The 21,994-nt window shown below is 47.3% G+C and overlaps 1 protein-coding gene across 2 annotated transcripts in view; it reads left to right on the plus strand.

The window, feature by feature from the left end:
• DENND4C (DENN domain containing 4C) overlaps nucleotides 1-8,457 on the plus strand; it is a 1,503,495-nt gene extending 1,495,038 nt beyond the window's left edge. For both annotated transcript variants that reach the window (XM_086951990.1, XM_086951991.1), the window contains exon 35: nucleotides 3,215-8,457. In XM_086951990.1, coding sequence (XP_086808116.1) covers nucleotides 3,215-3,351 — 137 coding nt within the window. In that variant the 3' untranslated portion in view covers nucleotides 3,352-8,457. The remainder of the gene's footprint in view (nucleotides 1-3,214) is intronic.
• Nucleotides 8,458-21,994: the final 13,537 nt, after the last annotated feature.

Below are 21,994 nucleotides of genomic sequence, written 5' to 3' on the forward strand. Positions count from 1 at the left end.
GGTCCTCCACCCGAACCTGTCCAGTCTCCACCTCCATGCTTGGAGATTGAGCGGCGGCAGTTGAGGCCATTTGACTTGCCTCCTGAAGTCTGTGATGTTATTCTGGCAGCCAGGCGTCCCTCCACTAAGTCGGTATACGCCTGTCGGTGGAACAGATTTGTGGCATGGTGCACAGCAAAGGCTGTGGACCCTCTTTCTGCCCCTCTTTCGGAGGTTCTTCTGTTTCTTCTTTCTCTTGCCCAGCAGGGCTCTGCTCTGGGCACTATCAAGGGCTACCTTTCTGCCCTTTCAGCCTTTTTGAGGCTTCCTGATCAGCCTTCTTTGTTCAAATCCCCGATTGTAACTCGATTCTTGAAAGGCATCACTCACATGTTTCCACCTGTTCCGTTTGTGATGCCTCAGTGGGATTTGAACCTGGTTCTAACTTTCCTGATGTGTGCTCCCTTTGAGCCCCTTCATTCTTGCCCTCTCCGTCTCCTGACTTTAAAGACGGCTTTCCTGGTTGCCATCACCTCTGCCAGGAGGGTGAGTGAGCTCCAGGCTCTTTCTGTCCAACCTCCTTTCCTGTCCATTCATCCTGACAAGGTGGTTCTGAGGACTAGACCTTCTTTCCTGCCCAAGGTTGTTTCGGCCTTTCACATCGGGCAGTCCATCACCCTCCCTTCCTTCTTCCCGCCTCCGCATCCTTCAAAGGATGAAGAGCGGCTCCATCGTCTGGACCCAAAACGTGCGCTTTCATTTTACATGGATCGCACTCGCCAGTTCCGGGTGGATGACCAACTGTTTGTTGGCTACGTGGGTGCGAAGAAGGGACGGGCGGTTTGTAAACGAACCATCTCTCGATGGGTCGTCCTCTGCATCAAAGCGTGCTACTCTTTGGCTCGGAAGGAGCCTCCTGTTGGGCTGAGGGCCCATTCCACTCGCGCCACGGCGGCTACTACTGCCCTGGGCGGGGGAGTCCCCTTGCAGGACATTTGCCAGGCGGCTACGTGGGCCTCGCTGCACACCTTTGCGAGGCACTACTGCCTGGACAGTCAAGTCCGGAGGGATGGCTTCTTTGGCCGTTCTGTCCTCCAGGACTTTCTGGTGTAGTTTTGTATTGGTTCGCAGACCCACCACCGGGGTTGGTATTGCTGGGGTATGTATTCTAAGGTAAGGAATCTAACACTAACGTGTTTCTTTCAGATGAACAAGTTACTTACCTTCGGTAACGATATATCTGTAAGAAACATTAGTTAGTGTTAGATTCCTTACCGAACCCACCCATCCTCCCCGTTCTGCGAACTGATACCTAGGGTTAAGGTCATCCCTTTCAGGGCCCTAGTTTTTACATGGCACCAGTGTTGGTTCTCTCATGGCTCTGCGTCTCCTGGCGCGGAAAAGCTGTGTGCAAAGAACTGACGTCAGCGCGCGGAGGCGGCGTCTATGTACTCCAGCGACGTCATCACGGCGCACGACGCCGACGACGGACGCGGAGCCGCAGGGGACGCCTGCAGACGACGCCTACCGACGCGCAGGGGTACTGCTACGCAAAAGTTTCCGGATCCAGACTGACGCCTGGGGGATATTCTAAGGTAAGGAATCTAACACTAACTAATGTTTCTTACAGATATATCGTTACCGAAGGTAAGTAACTTGTTCGTTCTGCATTCTGTCCATCAACTGTGTTTTTTGCAATTTTCACCCCGAGTGGGCTGGGTATGATCAGACGTGAGTCCCAGGCTCTCCACATCACTGGAGTCAAGCTATCCAGGCTGAAGAAGGCTGATAGCCAGAATCCGGTCCTTGGATGCTTGATTCCGGTCTAGGAAAGACATGGCTTGGTAGTTCGGGCTGGACTGTTTCCATGAGGCACAGGGTCAAGGCTGATTTGCAAATAGCCATTGTCTGACCTAGGGTGGTGTGGAGTGCAAAACAACGATGGATTTAGGCCCAGATCTTTGTACTGGGGTGAATGTAAGACATTGTTCTGCATTCTGTCCATCAACTGTGTTTTTTGCAATTTTCACCCCGAGTGGGCTGGGTATGCTCAGACGTGAGTCCCAGGCTCTCCACATCACGGGAGTCAAGCTATCCAGGCTGAAGAAGGCTGATAGCCAGAAACCGATCCTTGGATGCTTGATTCCGGTCTAGGAAAGACATGGCTTGGTAGTTCGGGCTGAACTGTTTCCATGAGGCACAGGGTCAAGGCTGATTTGCAAATAGCCATTGTCTGACCTAGGGTGGTGTGGAGTGCAAAAAAACGATGGATTTAGGCCCAGATCTTTGTACTGGGATGAATGTAAGACATTGTTCTGCATTCTGTCCATCAACTGTGTTTTTTGTGATAAAATAAATGGACACAGAGACTACTAAGGCTATGGGCGCTTTACAGACACAAAGACCCAGGTCCGCCTTCCACATGCAGCAGGCAAGAGGAAGCTCCATACCCTCTAATCCTCCCCAAAGAGCCATCCACTTTGCGACAAAACATAATGCTGTGATTTCAGGTACATTTGATCTGTTTCAGCTAGAAACTATTTTTTATAATTAAAATCTGCAGATTGAGCAGAAGATTATGGCTCATGCGGCAAATCCCGAACTATTCGAAAAACGCAGTGTCCACAGAATCACTTAATTCCCGCAGCCCTGCTTATTACAACTACGCATGACAAACCAGGATGGCGTAAGCAGCCATATATGCAGATCTGCCGTAAGTAATGTTTATTACCGTTGTTGAGGGTGAGGAGAGCAACTTAACTCACTTTTAGTGAGTCATGCCCACTCACCACAATCAACAATGGTAATAAATACCATATTACACTCTGTTTTTTTTTTTAAGTAAGGGAGAGAGAGAGGGAGTAGAGAGGGAGTGTGTGTGTGTGTGTGTGTGTGTGTGTGTGTGTGTGAGAGAGAGCGCATATAGTATACAATTGTATGTATATTTGTAAATATATTTATGTATATACATCTATATAGATAGCTAGGTAATATTTCTTGAAAGATAGCCCATGTTACAGAGGTTACCATGTTTAACTACGGAGAATGTAAAATAAAAATAACGTGTGTCTATAGAAGATGCTCAAGATCCCAGTGCTGAAAGAAATTTATTTACTAGTAACTTAATTTTGTTGCACACTATTACTGTTTTGTGTCGTCTGTTATATTACGACGTTACTTGTTCATCATGTGGGAAGTTAGTAAACTGAAACATTATTCTCTTCTCCACCCGCAGAGGCCTTTGACAGTGAATACCGGATTGCATTCAAAGGACTACCCACAGAATGGCTCAGTAAAATGCGGACGATTGACGGCCCACCTAGCATCAACGTCGAGTGGTGTAGGAAACTGTTTGGGGCCCCCCTTATCTGAGCTCCGACAGGTCACTGTGGAAAATGCTGCACAAAACAAATGGATGCTGGGCAGTCAGTGTGGGTAAACAGGGGAAATCTGTCAAAAAGCTGGATTCAGCCGGTCATCGGTAGCCCATGGCAACCTCTTGGGAATATTGAGGACTGTCTGCATATTGCTGTTAACCCTTTAATGGCACCAAGTTAATTCACCCTGTAACTCTTCCTGCCTCTTGACAGCAATTCTCGAACATCCTCCCGGTACGGGAGTCTGGAAATAATGCAGTTTAAGCACTTTTTAAACCGTCCATGTGTAATTAAGGATTACATAAGCATGCATCATCCTTAGAAGGGAAGTACATATTGTAAAAAATGAATAAGAAAGAACCGTCACTAAAGATCTGTATCTGTATATGCATATTATGAACTCTGGCATTGAAAAGGCATCCAGAGTGGAAATTACATCCACATTTTTAAACTAGCAGAAGAAATGAATGACCGAAGCTTTAGCTCGGTGTCTAACCTAAATTATAATGCAGATGCCTTTTTCCAGCTTTCCCTTTTGTTGTTTTTAAGGTAAATCAGTTTATCTCTTAAAATAAACGAATCTTTAACCCTCAGCACTAAGAGCTGGAGATGCCTCCTCTGCTCACCGAAGGATGTAAGGGGTTGCCTAAAGAATAAGGAGACGTTCTCTCCTGAGGTGCCCTCCATCCTGAAGCAGGACAGATTTCCTGAATGATTTCGGTTAAATTTAATACATTTATAGACACCTTGTTAAGATGTAGTAGGAAAGTACATCACTTGGGATTTGTCATGAAATATATTCACTGTTGTAAAGTACTCAACAGCAAATGAAGGAACATAGCTTTACCTAGCTTGTGTAAACTGCTCATAGACCATATTTGCCTAATACTTAGTTTGTGATAATGGGTGGTACTGGTTTGTTAAAGAGATAATTTGACTGCAGATTCAGAAACAGCAATGTTTGACATGCTGCATGTACTTCGGGTGAAAATAGCACACAAACTGACACGAGTATGAGGAAGTGTATCTTGATTTGATTTTGTGGGGGAAGTTGTGTTCGTTCTGTATAGTACTACACTACTTTATACTTTTTGTCTACTATTGTTCGTATCATGATTTCTAAAATATTTAACCACTAGAAAATGGATGGATTTGAAAGTGTGCCACAATCCCCTTTAACACCAGCAACTGTACCATAACATGGTCTTTTACTGTGCTGTGATGCCTACGTCTGCTTACACAGGCATCCAATCGGGCACCGAAGGATGTTTTTTTTTCCAGACAAGTGTACAATCAGCCTGGTGTTTTGCAGTTCGTTACCAACATCAGTAATTCTGACCCTGTATTGAGGGTTGGTTTTAAAAATTTGCTTTGGGAAGCATGAGAGTTACTTTGCACTGAGGGCTCCGTGTTTAGCTATTTGTAAAGGACGAGGCATCAGCTTGTCGTGTGAGTGTTTAGCAAGTGTTTTGGTGTGAAATAGGATAGGTAATGGTCGGTTTCCGAAATGGCCATCAAATTTGCTTCGTTTGTTCTGTTTTAATGACCTACCATGGCTCCACCTGTTGACGAACCTATTCTGATTGACTTATCTTCACTACATTTTCGGGCGAAGGGTGAGTATTGCATACGTCAGGAACTCTGCTGTAAGAAAGTTTGCTCATAACATTATGGTGGTAATAGTACTGATAAAAAGTACTTCTTGACACGTCCATGAATACCACCTGCAAAATGGTGCCATGCCTTTTCAGCACACATTTCCTCTCCATTTAGTCTGGTCTGTGACATGTTATGTGTTTGACACAAGTAAGTCCTAGTTCCTAGAAAAATGCGTCCCTTTAGGAGCATAGAGCATCCAACTCAAGTGTATGGGCATGTGGCAGTGTCCTTCTGTGCAAGTTTGCGAATAGTGCTGTTAATGGAAGTGTTTTGACCTTCACGCATCCATGAAATGCATTTGCTCTCAAGCTCCAAAATATTTAACCACACAACCTTGAGTTTGCTTGTAGTGTGTACTTGTTGCATATAGAAGTTGCAGTGCACTTTTTTAAGGGGAGCAATAACAGGACAGTCTTACAATGAGGCAAATCTTACCTTTCTTTGTATTCATGTTTTGTGTTTTACCAGCTTTTTTCGTAAGAACTGAGGAGCCCATTTTGCCTTTTAACCAGCTGAAACTGGTCGTGCTTATAATTGAGGGAATGGTGGCCCATATCAACTCAGGGTGAATACATTACTGGTGTTTTTCTAACATGCCTTTATGGGATCGCATGGTATTAGTGCACTGAAAGAGAACATACAATTCTAGCCAGTATGCTAATTTGATAGTAATTCCGATTAATCAGGAGCATATTGATGCCTTGCTTCATTATTAGTGCCTTAACTCTTTTACATGCGATCTCTTACATTGTTGGAAACAGTTCAGTGAGTATGCCAGTTGCACTTAATTACAATCCATATTTTTATGATCTTGATGAAGCTGCGGCCTTAATATGCTGCCTCAGAAAGAGTCATCTTATGTGAGATGGTGTAAGTCAAAGGTTAGTGGCCGTCCAGTCTGGAATCCACTGGTACCCGACGGATATCATTGCCTGAAAAAATGTAGCAACTTGTCATTTATGATATTTGGAACCATTTTAGTCACATGGTCAGTTAAGTTTTTAAATAAGTATCATAGTAGGAACCCTTACCTCCGTCTTGGTTTATTGCATATACAGGAGCTAAGGAACATATACGTTTCTGTAATAACATTACTTTTTGTATTCTTATTCGAGTGCTGTATTGTACTGGTAACCAGCAGTGCAGTCTCTGCAACTGAATACCGTTGTGACAATCTAGAAAACTGTTGCAGTATGGGATCACAGATGTCTTAGTTGGATAATCCTCATGTTTTACGATGGCCACGAAAGCAAGGCAGGGTGTATACCTTGAAGTTGTATGTATTTTAGCCACCTAAGATTCTTCCATCTTTTGAACGAGCAATTGACTTTCAGAAACACAGAAAATGTGTGTCTTTTATGTACATGGGAGTTTGAGGTAGACGGTATGAAAGTAAGGTAATCTTTACGTAGAGGCTGAGACACCATGTCTCTTCAGCATCAGCAATGACTTTGACTCTTGAAATGGCAAGTTTATGTGAAATAATTTGGATCCAAAAGTTGCTTAAGACAGTTAGATGTCCTTCTGAGGCGGTGAGATTCCCACCAGAAAACCGTTAGGATGGAATGGGAAATGTAAGATGTGCTACAGCATGCAGTGATGATATTGGTCTGGAGTAGTGTTCAGTTTCATGTTAGATTGCCTTTTTTAATATCCTAAGCTCATGGTCATAGAGGTTTCCACTAATTCTTGCCCTGGTTGTGGTAGCGATCGCGTACTGTGTGTGTCATTACAGATTCTGACGAAGACAGCTGTTTTGGTAGTGGTCATTTCAATGTCCAGAGTGAAATCTAGGAGGTCAGGGTCACAAGAGTGAATTAGTCACCTGGAACCAATTTACCAAAGATTATTTTGTTTTAAGATAAAGTAGTTCCACGCACTCATACCACTTATTCATCCTTTTCACCCTTCCACGTTATAACAGCTTTTATATCTAATCCAGAAATTAGCCTTAAATTTCTTTATTTGCAGAAATTAGGAAGTGGGCTACGATTGGTTTCCAGATGCAAGTGGAAGTTGTATGTACATACATCTACGGGGTAAGTGTTGTTTGCAGAAAACCCTGTGTTCGATTCCACTGTGAGGAAGGGAGTTACCCTGGGGCATCTGAGAGGGATAACCATTCACTGAATCTGCCTGATCATCATTCAATATTTGTTCTGTGTCATTGTTGGACTACCGAGATAATGACACTGTATATCGAAGATAGATATTGCTTAGCTGTTTTAGTCTTCTTTTCAGAAATTAAATTGAATGCATCTTTCAGTAATCTTTGCACACGGAGTGGAGCAGGTAGATATCCCTTCAAGGCTTATGGAGTTTGTTCTTCAAAACATGGACCAAATGAGTATGCATTTGTATAACCTTCTATGTGTACCTACCAGGTTATTTCAGTGGGATGGTACAGAAGCAAGACTGTTAAGCTTTCCACAATGCATTTTAGTGTCTTGGTAATTGATATTTCCTTCGTTTGATTTAGAATAGATTTTTTTTGTACTTTCTGAATGTATTATGTGAAACAAAGTCTGGTATTCCTAAATGTTTCTATAGTGGTGTTTGTTTTTAATGGATTTGAAGTCCTCGTGTACAGCAGACTGATTCTAGGTCTTCAGTGAGATGTGATGTAATTATTGTAAATGAATTCATAATAAGACTGTGCACTACTAACTCTCCTTCCCTTTTACTAGATCGCAATGGTTTACTACTACCCACACATTTTTAGTAATGGATATTTTCCGGTATTTACATGGTAGTAAAATATATTTTTATAGCGACCACGTTTAAAAGTGATTTCAACGTTTATATAGACGTCTCGGACATGCCTGTCTCCTATATTACAGACCGATTCTTCTATCAGCAATATGATTCACGAATGTTCAATTCATTAAAAAGAATACTATATTTTGTAATCCACTAAAAATATTACAGTTAACAAGACTTTTTATTGAAGTGAATCATCAAGGTGCCTTAATTTGTCTGCCTTTTTTATGTGGCCTTACACGTGAATACCATAAACATGATTTTATTAGCTGTTTTTGTGGGTTTGATAACCACAAAAGTGTAATAAACATATTTTCACCTTTTGCACTTTTCTACGGTGCAAATAAAAGGGATTGTATTTCTTTTTCCTGTAAGCACAATGAGCTCCTTCCAGGAGATGGAAGAAAAGAATACTGGCAGTGATTGGGAATAAGAGAAAGTGGTATGAATGTATTCCATTGTCCCATTTGCACTGGTTTCGAGACTATATGAACTGTTTGAAAACTGCACATGTTTACTATGCTTTTACTGTTAACAAATTTTATTGTCTGTTTTTGTACATTCAAAGCAATTGTTTATCCGTTTTCAAAGGGAGCTTTTTTGGCATCAGAATTTTGTATAGAAATATATAGAATATTAAGAAACGCTTAAAGTATTTCTTTAAATAAAATTTGGACAGATATATCTGTGTGCTTCTTTCTCTGTCAATTGAGTGTGCTTTTGAAAACTGCAAAAATAAAAAACTATATAAAGAGCTGTTTCCAATCAATAGTATCAAAACCTCTTTGCCCCAGTATTGGAACTTTCATAGATTCCCATGCTTTGTATCATTCCCCGTCGTCGGAATGGGAGCCTCGGTAAATAGTAAAAAACTATAGTAGTAAGCACAAAGTGAAAAAATAGGCCTAGGCCTCATCTCATTTTGTAGCTTATCCACCTCTTTGTGTAAAAGAGACCAAATTTCTGCAGCAGCCAATCAGAGCAGCCTCACCCCATAGAACCTTCCTGAGAGAAGCTCAGAGCCTCAGATTTTCTACCGCACGTTGTGCAAGGGAGTCTCCATTGAGCTCTGCTCAGTTTTCTTCAGTTTTTTCTTCAACTACTTGGATTTTTTCTCAACATGTCGGAGAGGAAAGCCCTTTTTAGAGCCTGTGCCACCTGCTCTAAGAAGAGGTTGTTTGTCGAGGACAAACATGAGGATTGTATCTACTGTTTGTATCCGGACCATAAACCGACAGACTGTCCGATTTGCAGATCCTTCTCAGCCAAGACCCAGAGGGACAGAGAAGGACGTCTCCTCACATGGCTTCAGAAGGTGAAAGACCGGAAGGACATTATCTCTTCGGACAGTGAGGGCTCCTCGTCTATGGTGTCATCCAGAAGGTCTCAAAAGAGGGGTAGGTCCCCCCTTTCTGCTTCAGACGAGTCCCGACACAAGGCCTTACCAGGGACCTCTGATAGGTCTGACAGGCCGGCTGCCCAAAAATCTCCTCACCGAGGTGAAAAGGAGAGGCAGGGTAAGCCTGAGGAACTTCTGACATCAAAAAAGGTGAGAAAGGCTTCTACAGTCTCTTCGCCTTCCTCAGAGAAGGATCGTGGGGTCAAAAAACCTTCAACCCCGATTCAAGAGGCGGCTTCAGACAAGAAGCATAAACCGTCGACGACTAAACTCCCAGGTACGTCGTCTACGAGTGTTAAAAAGGACAACTCTACCAAGGTTGCCTCGTCGACGGGCTCGTCGACGATGGCTGCGTCGACGCCTACACCGTCGACTGCTTTCAAGGCTCCGGAATCCTGCTCGTCGTCGACGAGGGTGACCACCTCCACGTCGACGACAATGTCTGCAAAGCTGCCGTCGACGGCGGTGTCGTCGACGAGGACGACTTCGACGACGACGATGTCGACGACGCCGGTTGCCATGTTGATGACGACGAGCTCGTCGACGGTCCCGTCGACGATTCCACCATCGTCGACGATGAGCTTCACCTCGTCGACGACACTATCCTCGTCGACGAAGACAGTTTCTATGTCTACTCTTCCACTGTCGACACTGATACAGAAGACCTCCCCGTCGACGACGGCCTCGTCGACGAGGGCCTCGTCGACGACGACCTCGTCGACGATGGAATTGGCGGGAAAACATGTTTTTTCGCTGAAAAGGAAGCATATCACGCCAGAGATGACGTCTCCTCGCCAGGTTCAGAAGCTACCACCAACACTACTATTGGAGGATGACTCTGAGGAAGAGACTTTCAGTGAATTTGGGCAGGCCTATAGCCCTTCTGACCTCCAGGTTAAGGTGCAGGAGTTTAGCTCTGAGGAGGAGCAGATGGAACGACAGCACTATGCTCCAGAGCATTATTATGAGGAGGAATGTACTGCTTCCAGGCAGGTGCCTCCACAACAACCGATGCGTCAGTTACCCGAGGGTATGGTGGCAATACCATCCGCTTTAGTGACGGATTTACAACTTATGTTGCGGGATTACAAGCAACGTTTCCCGACACCTCCGGAAGCCCAACAAGTGCGCACCACGACACCTCCGCCTCAGACATTGCGTCCTGTGGCAGACCATTCTTTACCCTCAAGAGAGCGTGCCGCTGCGCTGGAAGTGCGCCCTCAAGAGGTAGTGCAGGTGCAGGACACTGATGATGATGATGATGATGCTGCGTCTTCAGATGCAGACCAGCAAGCGGATCCTGATCAGGATCAACAGACGCCATGGAATACTACTGACCCTATGGATCCGGACAACACCGACCCGGATAATATTACTTCGCCTCCAGCGGATGTTGGAGGGTTTCACAACTTAATGGACAGGGCATCCAAAAGATTTGGTCTCCCAGTGACCACAGTGCAATCGGATTGCTTTTTGTATGACTTTAAAGAACCATTCAGGAAGTCAGTGAGGTCCATTCCAATCATCGAGCATGTCTGGTCTGAGGGCTTGAAGGCTATGCATAATCCGGCTACAGTCCTCCCGGTACTTCCGAGACTAGAAAAGAAGTATAAGGCACCGGATGGCAGTCCAGCATGTTTACTTGGCCAACCGAAACCGGATTCGGTCATTTCGCAGGCTGCCCAGAGCAAGTCCAAGAATCCTTCTGCGCCGATGACTACGCCGCCAGATAAGGAGGGCAGGCGCCTAGACAATGTGGGCAAGAGGTTTTCAGCTATGGCCAGTCTCCTGGTTAGGGCGGCCAATGCGTTAGCGATTCTGGGACGCTATGATCGACAAATGTGGTGCGATCTGGCCCCATTTGTTGACGAACTGCAGGATTCGTCTAAGGAAGATGTGAAGAAGATTTTGCTCGAAGGGGAGCGGGCCTCTTCGGAAGTCATTGATGTGGCAATGGATATTGCAACCACCGCATTCCGTGCACTAGCTGGCTCGGCGGTTCTGCGACGCCAAGGGTGGTTAAAGGCCACATGGTTCAGGCAGGAGGTACAGAATAAGATCTTGGATCTGCCATATGACGGTGAGATGCTATTTGGCAAGCACGTCGATGAGGCCCTGCAGGGAATCAAAAAGGACACGGATACAGCTAAGTCCTTGGGTACATTGCAGTATCGTAAGGTGCCCTTCAGAGGAGCTAGAGGAAGAGGCTTTTCGTCTTACCGTGGAGGTAATCAAAATCGCTACTCCTCTGGATCTCAGTCCAGCCAGTCGTATAAACCACAATACACTCAAAGGGGCTCTTTCTCTCGCCAGCAGCCTAGAGGACGCCAGGGGCAGCAAAGGAGAGACAACACCAGGAAACAATAGCGGCCAGGTGGCTCTTTCCACTGTTCCTGTTCCCTCATTCACATCTGTGGGGGGCAGGATTTCCCATTGCCTACACAACTGGATAATTATTACATCGGATCAGTGGGTCCTCCAGATTGTCAGAGAAGGACACACATTGGAGTTTCAAGACCTTCCTCCAACAAGAGCGCCGGATGCCTTCCTTCCGAAACATCTCAGGCTCCTTCATCTCGAAGCCCACCAACTTTTCACCAAGGGGGCAGTAGAGCCTGTACCCCTTTCGCAAAAGGGAAAGGGGTTCAATTCCAGGTTCTTCCTGGTTCGGAAGACAAAGAACAAGTGGCGTCCGATTTTAGATCTACGGCAGCTCAACACTTATCTCGTGAAGTTGTCCTTCAGGATGGTCACTCTTCAGGACATCCTTCGTCTGCTCAATCCGGGGGATTATATGGCGACCCTCGATTTGGAGGACGCCTACTTCCACGTTCCTATCCATCCAGCTCACAGGCAATATCTGCGCTTTACAGTGGGCAAGAGTCACTTTCAATTCAAGGTACTGCCATTTGGTCTCCGGTCCGCCCCACGGATCTTCACAAAGGTTCTAGCTCCGGTGGCAGCTTTTCTCAGAAAACAAGCTATTCAGGTGTTTCCATACCTGGACGATTGGCTGCTGAAAGCTCCATCTGTTCAAGAAGCGTCCAGTGCAGTCCGGACGTGCAAGGATCTGTTCGAGCGGCTAGGTCTTCGCCTCAACAAGGAGAAATCGGTTTTATACCCATCCAGGTCAACAAGGTTCCTGGGTGCCATCCTGAACACGGACAGTTGCTTAGCCCTTCCATCGGAGGAGCGCCAGACCAAACTAATGTGTTCAGCTCGTCTTCTCCAATCTCGAAAGACACTGACAGTTCGCAAGTACAAATCACTTCTCGGATCGATTTCATCTTGCATTCCTTTAGTTCCGCACTGCAGGCTCAGGATGCGTCCACTACAAGAGCAACTGGACAGACAGTGGCGGCAGGTCACAGGATCCTTCGACGACAAGGTTGTCGTTACCAAAGAAATGAGAAAAGCAGGCGGCTGGTGGCTGGAAAAAGACAATCTTTCCAAGGGTTTATCGTTCCTCATTCCTCCATCTCCCCTGATTGTAACAACGGATGCTTCCATGGAAGGATGGGGAGCGGTCCTCCAGGAGCTGAAGGTCAGCGGTCACTGGAGTCCAGTGCAACGCAAGTTCCATATCAACCTCCTGGAACTTCTCGCGATCCGCTTGGCTCTTCAAGCTTTTCTTCCGAGGATTCAAAACAGGACAGTGCTGGTTCGTACGGACAACACTACAGCCATGCACTACATAAACAAACAGGGTGGCACAAGATCCTCCACCCTCTCCAAGGAAGCCCAAACGATATGGAATTGGTTGATACAGAACAACGTCGCCCTTTCAGCGGAACATCTAGCGGGGACGCTCAATGTCAAGGCGGACGCTTTGAGCCGTCAGAGGACAGTCTCTCACGAGTGGGAGCTGGATCAGACCGTTCTGGAGGATCTCTTTGCTCGATGGGGGACACCATCAATCGACCTGTTTGCGACTCCCCAGAACGCCAAATGCCTGTCCTTCGCAAGCAGGGTTCACCATCGGGAATCCTTGGGGAATGCGCTTTTGATTGCCTGGTCAGGCGCCTTTGTTTACGCTTTTCCTCCCATTCCACTGATTCCGAAGTTGGTCAGCAAACTCAAGGTGGAACCGTGCAGGATGATTTTGATCGCTCCAGCATGGCCCAGACAAGTTTGGTACTCGGAGCTTCTTCTCCTCTCCCAGGACCAGCCAGTTCTCCTACAGCCTATTCCAACTTTGCTAACAATGTCTCACGGTCAGGTTCTACATCCGGACTTGAAGTCCCTGCGATTGACAGCGTGGCTCCTGAGTTCAGAGAGTTCCAGGGATTAGATCTCTCAAGTGAATGTAGAGACATTCTAGCTCAGGCTCGGGCCCCTAGTACCAACAAGACCTATCGAGCCAAATGGAAGAGATTCTGTGTTTGGTGCCAGAAGGAAGGTTTACACCCGTATACTTCTTCTCCACACAAGCTCTTACCTTACCTCCTTTCTCTGGCAAAATCGGGATTGGCTCCATCGTCGATAAAAGTCCATCTGGCAGCCATCTCTAGATTCAGACGTTCATCTTCAGGGCCTTCCCTATGGTCGGCTAGGATTGTCAAACAGTTCCTGAAAGGTTTGTTCAGGGTTTTTCCTCCAGTTCGGCCACCTCCTCCAACCTGGCACTTGAATCTGGTTCTGTCATCCCTCATGAAAGCCCCTTTTGAACCTGTGCATAAGTCTGACCTTAAGTTTCTTTCCTGGAAAGTGGCTCTTCTCTTGGCCCTGACATCGGCTCGTAGAGTAAGCGAGATACAGGCTTTCACGATTGAGGAACCTTTTCTCCAGTTTAAGAATAATGTGCTGATTCTACGAACAAATCCTAAATTTATCCCGAAAGTTCCTTCGGAATTCCACCTAAATGAACCCGTGGTCTTGAAACCATTTTTTCCAAAACCTTCTTCACCTGCGGAAAGAACTCTGCACTCTCTGGACATTCACAGATGCCTGAAATTCTATCTGGAGCGAACGAAGCAGTTCAGGAAATCTTCACAGCTCTTTGTCTCCTTCAGTGCTCCACGCAAGGGTTGTGCTGTTTCGAAGGCTTGTATTTCCCGTTGGATTTCCAGTGCTATACAATTTTGTCACCAGGCGGCTGGGAAACCTCTGCAGCGAGCAGTTCGTGCTCACTCTACCAGATCCATGGCTTCATCTGCGGCGTTATTCGCAGGAGTCCCTATCAAGGACATTTGCAGGGCGGCTACGTGGAGCAGTGTCCACACCTTCACCCGCCACTATTGTCTGGATTCTTCTGTGAGGGAGGATGCAGCAGTGGGCCAAGCAGTCCTGAGGAACCTTTTCCAATAAGTCGGTGAGCTTTCCTTTCTATCCCGCCTTCCTGGGCATATTTTGTATACTGCATTATTGTCATATTTCATGATCCTATGTGTTATGCTGTTTTTACAGAGATGTGTCACATTTTCAGGTTTCAGTATGACAAAATATGTTTTTCTTTACTGCTAGTTACTCTGATACAAAGCATGGGAATCTATGAAAGTTCCAATACTGGGGCAAGAAAACAAGTTACTTACCTGTAACTTTGGTTCCCCAGTATTGGTAACTTTCATAGATTCCCATGCGCCCACCCGCCTCCCCTGGGAAAGCTCACTCTTCTGATCTTGGTGGATAGCTATATACAACGGCTACGAAAATCTGAGGCTCTGAGCTTCTCTCAGGAAGGTTCTATGGGGTGAGGCTGCTCTGATTGGCTGCTGCAGAAATTTGGTCTCTTTTACACAAAGAGGTGGATAAGCTACAAAATGAGATGAGGCCTAGGCCTATTTTTTCACTTTGTGCTTACTACTATAGTTTTTTACTATTTACCGAGGCTCCCATTCCGACGACGGGGAATGATACAAAGCATGGGAATCTATGAAAGTTACCAATACTGGGGAACCAAAGTTACAGGTAAGTAACTTGTTTTCTTACTGCATGGAAGGGATAAAGTACAAATAGCACTTATCAACAGTTTGCGATAAATTTGCTGGTTCGTACGTTGTTGTTGGTATGTTATCAAGGAGTGGTCAATATAACGTGAGAGTGGGGTGTTTTAGTTTATAAGCCACCCGTATTCCCTAATTAAAAGAGTTGATCTCTAAAACAAAAACAGAGTTAGTTTCCTTGTTAATCCAGTATCTGTATTGAAGATATCACTATGGAAACTATTGTGTTTTTTAATGTGGACCTACTCAAGCATCAGAATTGGCTTTTATTGGCTTATTCCACGACAAAGGGGCTGATTATTATGTCAGTGGGACCGACACTGACAGCACATCGGTGTCGGTCCTACTGGCATGTTTAACTGGGGTCAGAGCGCCACACTACGATACGGTTGATCTGCCGCATTGCCGCAGGGACCAACCGACCGCTTCCGACTGGTTGAAGGAGCCCGTCAGGCGGTTGGTCAGATCCCATTCCCCAGATTGGGGGTGGTGCCTTCTCAGGCACCACTGTGGGGATTACAATCCATCTTTCCGCCAGCCAGTTCATGTCGGTTCTTCCTATGTGAAAAGGCTGGAGGAAAGGCTTTTTTATCCAGTATTATGGGTATCTTTCATAGATTCACATGCCTGAATCATTCCCCGGCGTCGGGGTGGAAGTCCCCGGTACATAAAAAATAGCAGTGTCATACAGACATGTACATACTAATAGGCCAGAGGCCCCTCATTAGTAACTTATCCATGTCCTTTTGTAATAAGGACAAAACTTTAAGGACCAAACTTTGGCCAGGAGCCAATCAGCTGACACCACCCTCTAGAACCTTCCTGGAAGGAGCCCTAGTCCCTCAGATTTTCTACTGCACGTCGTGCTAAGGGAGTCTCCTCTGAGCTCTGCTCAGTTTTCAGGTATTTCTGGATTTTTTCCATACCTTTTCAATATTTTTCTCTCAGAATTTGTTCTCTGTGAGGAGTTCTTCAGTTTACCATGGCTGACGCACCTAAACAAGCACTGGCGTTGCCAATAGGTCTCGCATTAGGAAAGTTTGAGCTATTGGTATTGTAAATGACACATTTTTTATTTATGTGTTGGTTTTGAAAATAGCGAAATTAATAGCTTTGTCATTTACAAAGACAATACTTTTAACTTTCGCAAATGTGACACCTATAGCATTTGTAATGCAATATGTGTTGTATTTACGTGACTTGGATGTATTGAGATTACGAATAACCATTGATTTTAATTTTTTTAATTAATAAAAGTTATTGTAATTTATAATGGCAATAGATTAAACTTTTGTAAATAACTTTTGTGAATATTATGTTCAGTGTATTTTATTGTGATGAGAATCCAAGAACAGAAGTGAAATATTAACATCTTTGTGACATTTGTAATAAAACTTGAAACATTGAGAGAACATATTTGAACCAGTTGTTGTTGAATGGTTGCACAGATGCTGTGGTGGCGCTTAGTGATGTGGTGGTGCCCCTTGGTGGTGCTGAGTGATGCTGTGGTGATGCGATAGTGTAATTATGTGGCATGTAACTAATTGGCACTGAGTGGTATTTGGAGTGTATGTTGCATTGAGTGCAGTGTAATTATGTGGCATGTAATTATGTGGCACTGAGTGGTATTTGGAGTGTATGTTACGTTGAGCGCAGTGTAAATATGTAGCATATGTAAATATGTAGCATATACTCATGTGGCACTGAGTGGTATTTGGAGTGTATGTTGCATTGAGTGCAGTGTAATTATGTGGCACGGAGTGGTATTTGGAGTGTATGTTGCGTTGAGCGCAGTGTAATTATGTAGCATATAATTGAGGCACTGAGTGGTATTGTTTGGAGTGTATGTTGCATTGAGTGTATAATTATGTAGCATATAATTATGTGGTATTGTGTGGAGTGTGTGTTGCATTCAGTAGAGTGTAATTATGTGGCACTGAGTTGTTTTTTGAGTGTATGTTGCATTGAGTGCAGTGTAATTATGTGGCGTGTAACTATGTGGCACTGAGTGGTATTTGGAGTGTATGTTGAATTGAATGCAGTGTAACTATTTGGCACTGAGTGGTATTTGGAGTGTATGTTGCATTGAGTGCAGTGTAATTATGAGGCGTGTAAGTATGAGGCACAGAGTGGTATTTGGAGTGTATAATGCATGGAGTGCAGTGTAAATATGTGCCGTGTAATTATGTGGCACTGAGTGGTATTTGGAGTGTATGTTGCGTTGAGCGCAGTGTAATTATGTGGCGTGTAATTATGTGGCACTGAGTGGTATTTGGAGTGTGTGTGGCGTTGAGCGCAGTGTCATTTTGTAGCATATAACTATTTGGCACTGAGTGGTATTGTGTGGAGTGTATGTTGTATTCAGTAAAGTGTAATTGTGTGGCGTGTAATTGTGGCACTGAGTGGTATTGTTTGGAGTGTATGTTGCATTGAGTGCAGTGTAATTATGTAGCATATAATTATGTGGCACTGAGTGGTATTTGGAGTGTATGTCGCGTTGAGCACAGTGTAATTATGTGGTGGGTAATTATGTGGCACGGAGTCTTATTTGGAGTGTATGTTGCATTGAGTGCAGTGTAATTATGTGGCGTGTAATTATGTGGCACTGAGTGGTGTTTGGAGTGTATGTTGCATTGAGTGCAGAGTAATTATGGGGTGTGTAACTATGTGGCACTGAGTGGTATTTGGAGCGTATGTTGCATTGAGTGCAGTGTAATTATATGGCGTGTAAATATGTGGCACTGGGTTGTATTTGAGTGTATGTTGCGTTGAGCGCAGTGTAAATATCCTTGTCTGAAAAGACGAGATGGTACCTCCTGTGTACTACTCTACCTTCACTGGCAGCACCTTGCAGGAAGAGTTACTTCGAAAACAATTGTATTGCCAGCTTAATTCACACTCCACAAATGGGACAGAAATGCTCATAGTGCAATCACAACAGAATGCCCCGTCTTCAATCAATGCTTACAAATTCCTGCAATATTCCGGTGGTAAAAAGGTCCCCTCTTAACTACTATGGCCTGAAACTCTTCCTATGAAAAAGAGAATGAATGAACATGTCAAGTTCAAGGGGGCTTTAAAGACACCTCTATCTGCCATTTAACTCAACTGGGACGCCTACGGATGCCACCAGCTAGAAACTATAGTGCTCTAGCAAATTCCCTTTAAAAAATAATTATTTACCGACAAGATCGAACAGAGGGGGTAAAATGGAAAAATACATTTTTCCGTATTTAAAAAAGCTAGTAGGAGTCGAGCACTAGACAACAAAAAGTTACCAATCACAAGGGTCAAGTGGCACTCATCCCACTTGCTCAAAGTGTTCGTTAATCCACCTATCACCGACTTAGCTCTGACCTCGGTTGTAGTTTTAGAATATGAGGTAATGTATAGTTGCAGAATTGAAACAATAAAACGGTGTACTTTTAAACATTTAGCACTATCCAGGGTTTAACGTGGAGAAGTAACGCATTGTCGTTTATGTATCACTTTATGCACTCGACTTTTGTGGTAATATTGGCCTCATTTATACTCAAAAGAGTAATTTAAATGAACGATTGTCAAACCTCGGTCGAGAGTGCGGCAGGCTCATACCAGCTGCTCGAGCTGCGGGTGTCGGCCCCGCGTCGAGAGGTTCCGGTCCGGCCGGAGGTCAAGGGAGCGGTCGAGGGAGCGGTCGCGGAGCCGTCACGAACGCTCCGGAAGTCGTCACCATTCCTCTGGTTCCTCAGGTAGGAAACACCAGAAGTTGGGGCGTTGTCATCGTACCCCCGACTTTCCCCGACGCTCACGCGATGCGGCCGGGGGTTCGGGTGGCCCCACCCCCGCGGCTCCGCATGAGCCGCCGGCCGGCGCGGCCTGCTCCATACCCTACGGTCCCTGGGCAAGGCGCGAAGCCCGAGGAGATAGAGTTCCTCATGGCCATGAGGAAGCTGTCTCCTCCGACGGGGCCTACGGCGCCTTCGGGCCCTGTGGCCCCGTCCGAGGGCCCTAGCGGGTCGGGTGCACCTGCCTCGACGCCACCGGGTGCTCCGGCCCCGGCGCCGCCGACGGCTCCGGTCCCGGCGCCGCAGGGGCCTTCAGGATCGACGCCGGCTGGCCAACCGACCTCCCCGGCGCCGCTTCCATCGGGGCTACCCCCGACGCCGTCCCCGCTCGACGCCGGTCCTCCGGCGCCAGCTCCGGGCGGTGCCGTCCCTATACCCTCTCCGACTCCGGTCCCGGAGCCGAACCGGCGTCGCCCGACGCCGATGGGGCCTGTGAACCCCGAGGAGCCGGTCTAGCTGGTTGATCCCGAATATGATGAGGAGGTAGATTACGGAGAGGATTGGGAGGGGTCTGAGGACCCTCTGTCACGTGAGTGTCAGTACTATGTGGACTGGTCAGGTGACTTGGGTGACGCCAGTGGTCTAGATGACTCCCCTAACCCTGGCTTTGTCTCGCCTCCTACCGTGGCTACGGAGGAGGGGGCTGCTTATTCAGTGGTGTTGATGAGGGCTGCCAAGGCCTTAAACCTTGAGCTCCCCGTCGCGGCCGTGAGGACTAACATCCTCACTGAGGTCCTCAAACCGCAGTCATGCCCACAGGAGCCACTGCTGCCGTTCAACAAGGCCTTGTCTGACGTTCTTTTGGGCACGTGGTCCAGGCCCGCTTCAGGTTCGCCTGTTGATAGGAACGTGGCCAGATGCCACCGTCCGTGTACGGATGACCCCAAGTTCCTGTCCCCCCATCCCACCCCTGAGAGTCTGGTGATCCAGGCCTCAACTTTCCAGACCGCATTCCCGTCGGCCCCGCCCGACCGGGAATCCAAGAGGTACGACCAGTATGGAAAAAAGGTCTTCTCGTCCCCGAGTCTGGGACTGCGGTCTTGCAACACCGCATGCCTCTTCGGCCGCTACACCCACTCTCTGTGGGATATGGTTGCGGACCTGCTGCCGGAATGCCCGCCGGAGGTACGGGCTAAGCTCGGCAAGGCTATGATTGAAGGCCGAGACGCAGCAAAATACTCCATCAGGTTTGGTCTTGATACGACCGACTCGCTGGGCAGAGCGATGTCCACGACGGTGGCGATTCGTCGCCACGCCTGGCTGAGATCCGCCAACTTCTCGGCAGATGTCCAGAATGCTTTGATGGACATGCCGTTTGATGGCAGTCGCCTGCTTGGCGACAAAGCGGACCACGCGCTGGAACGCTTCAAGGACTCCAGGGTCACGGCCAAGTCCTTGGGTCTCTCGACCCTGCGCCAGCAAACTGGTTCGTTTCGCTCCTTTCGTGGCCAAGGAAGGGGCGGTCCCACACGTGCTGCCAGCCACGCGCCGCAACAAACTTATCAACGCGGTGGCGGCCGTGGAAACCGCCGTGGTGGCGGTCGGGGACAACAGCGAGGTCAGACCACACCTCCCCCCGCAGCATCCGCTACTAAATCCTCCTAGTCCGTGCTTTCAGGCCCATGTGACGCCGGTGAGTGGCAGGGTTCGCCATCACCACACCCACTGGCGCACAATAACATCGGACAGGTGGGTGCTGCAGATCGTCCGAAGGGGCTACTCCCTCCCCTTCGAGACCACTCCTCCAGCCATGCCACTGCAGAACCACCGTGTGTCGGGGGACCACTTGGCACTTCTGAAGGAGGAAGTTACGGCCCTCTTGGCCAAGGGGGCCATCGAGCGCGTTCCTAGGCCAGAAGTAGGGCGTGGTTGCTATTCCCACTACTTTCTGGTACCCAAGAAGGACAAAGGGGGCCTACGTCCTATCTTGGACCTAAGGAACGTCAACGGCTTCCTCCGGAAGGAGAAGTTCAAGATGTTGATATTAGCTCAGGTCTTGGCTGCTCTAGACCCGCAAGACTGGATGGTAGCGTTGGACTTGCAGGATGCGTATTTTCACATCCCCGTCCTGCCGGCCCACCGGCGTTACCTGCGGTTCACGGTAGGCCAAGAGCACTTTCAGTTTATCGTGCTCCCCTTCGGCCTTACCAGCGCCCCACGGGTGTTCACAAAGGTGATGGCGGTGGTCGCAGCCCATCTGCGCAGATTAGGGGTTTCAGTCTTCCCCTATCTAGACGACTGGTTGTTGAAGGCGAGCTCGCCCCAGACAGTCGTCCACCACCACCTTCAGATGACGGCAGACCTCCTGCACGAGCTGGGGTTTTCCATCAATGTGCCGAAATCACACCTGTGTCCCTCTCAAAAGCTCCTTTTCATCGGAGCGGTTCTCGACTCGGCGCAGTTTCGGGTTTATCCTCCGGAACGGCGAGTCCAGGATATACAGGCTTTGATTCCCATCTTCCAGCCGTCATCCCGGGTTTCGGTCAGGTTGACGCTGCGGCTGCTGGGGCTGATGGCTTCCTGCATCCTTCTGGTGCATCACGCCCGGTGGCGGATGCGGGCTCTGCAGTGGGACCTGAAGTTTCAGTGGGCCCAGCATCAGGGCAACTTGACCATGTCTTGATCTCAGAGGGCACTGCAAGACAACTGCAGTGGTGGCTTACGGACCGCGATTGGGTCAGAGGCAGATCCCTCTCCCTTCCCCAACCGGAGCACATTGTTGTGATGGGCGCGTCCCTCCGGGGCTGGGGAGGCCACTTGGGAGAGGCGGAGATCAGAGGCATCTGGTCTCCGGCGGAGTCCCGGCTCCATATAAACTTGTTGGAGCTGCGAGCGATTCGTCTGGCACTGAAGGCATTCCTTCCCTTTGTCAGCGGGAGTGTGGTGCAGGTGTTCACGGACAACACCACCGCCATGTGGTACTGCAACAAACAGGGCGGGGTGGGGTCGTGGACCCTTTGCCAGGAGGCTCTGCGCCTCTGGCAGTGGCTGGAACATCAGGATGTGACCCTGGTGGTTCAACACCTGGCGGGCTCTCTGAACGCCAGGGCG

This window comes from Lissotriton vulgaris, unplaced genomic scaffold (assembly GCF_964263255.1).
Source record: "Lissotriton vulgaris unplaced genomic scaffold, aLisVul1.2 SCAFFOLD_247, whole genome shotgun sequence".
Taxonomy (NCBI): domain Eukaryota; kingdom Metazoa; phylum Chordata; class Amphibia; order Caudata; family Salamandridae; genus Lissotriton; species Lissotriton vulgaris.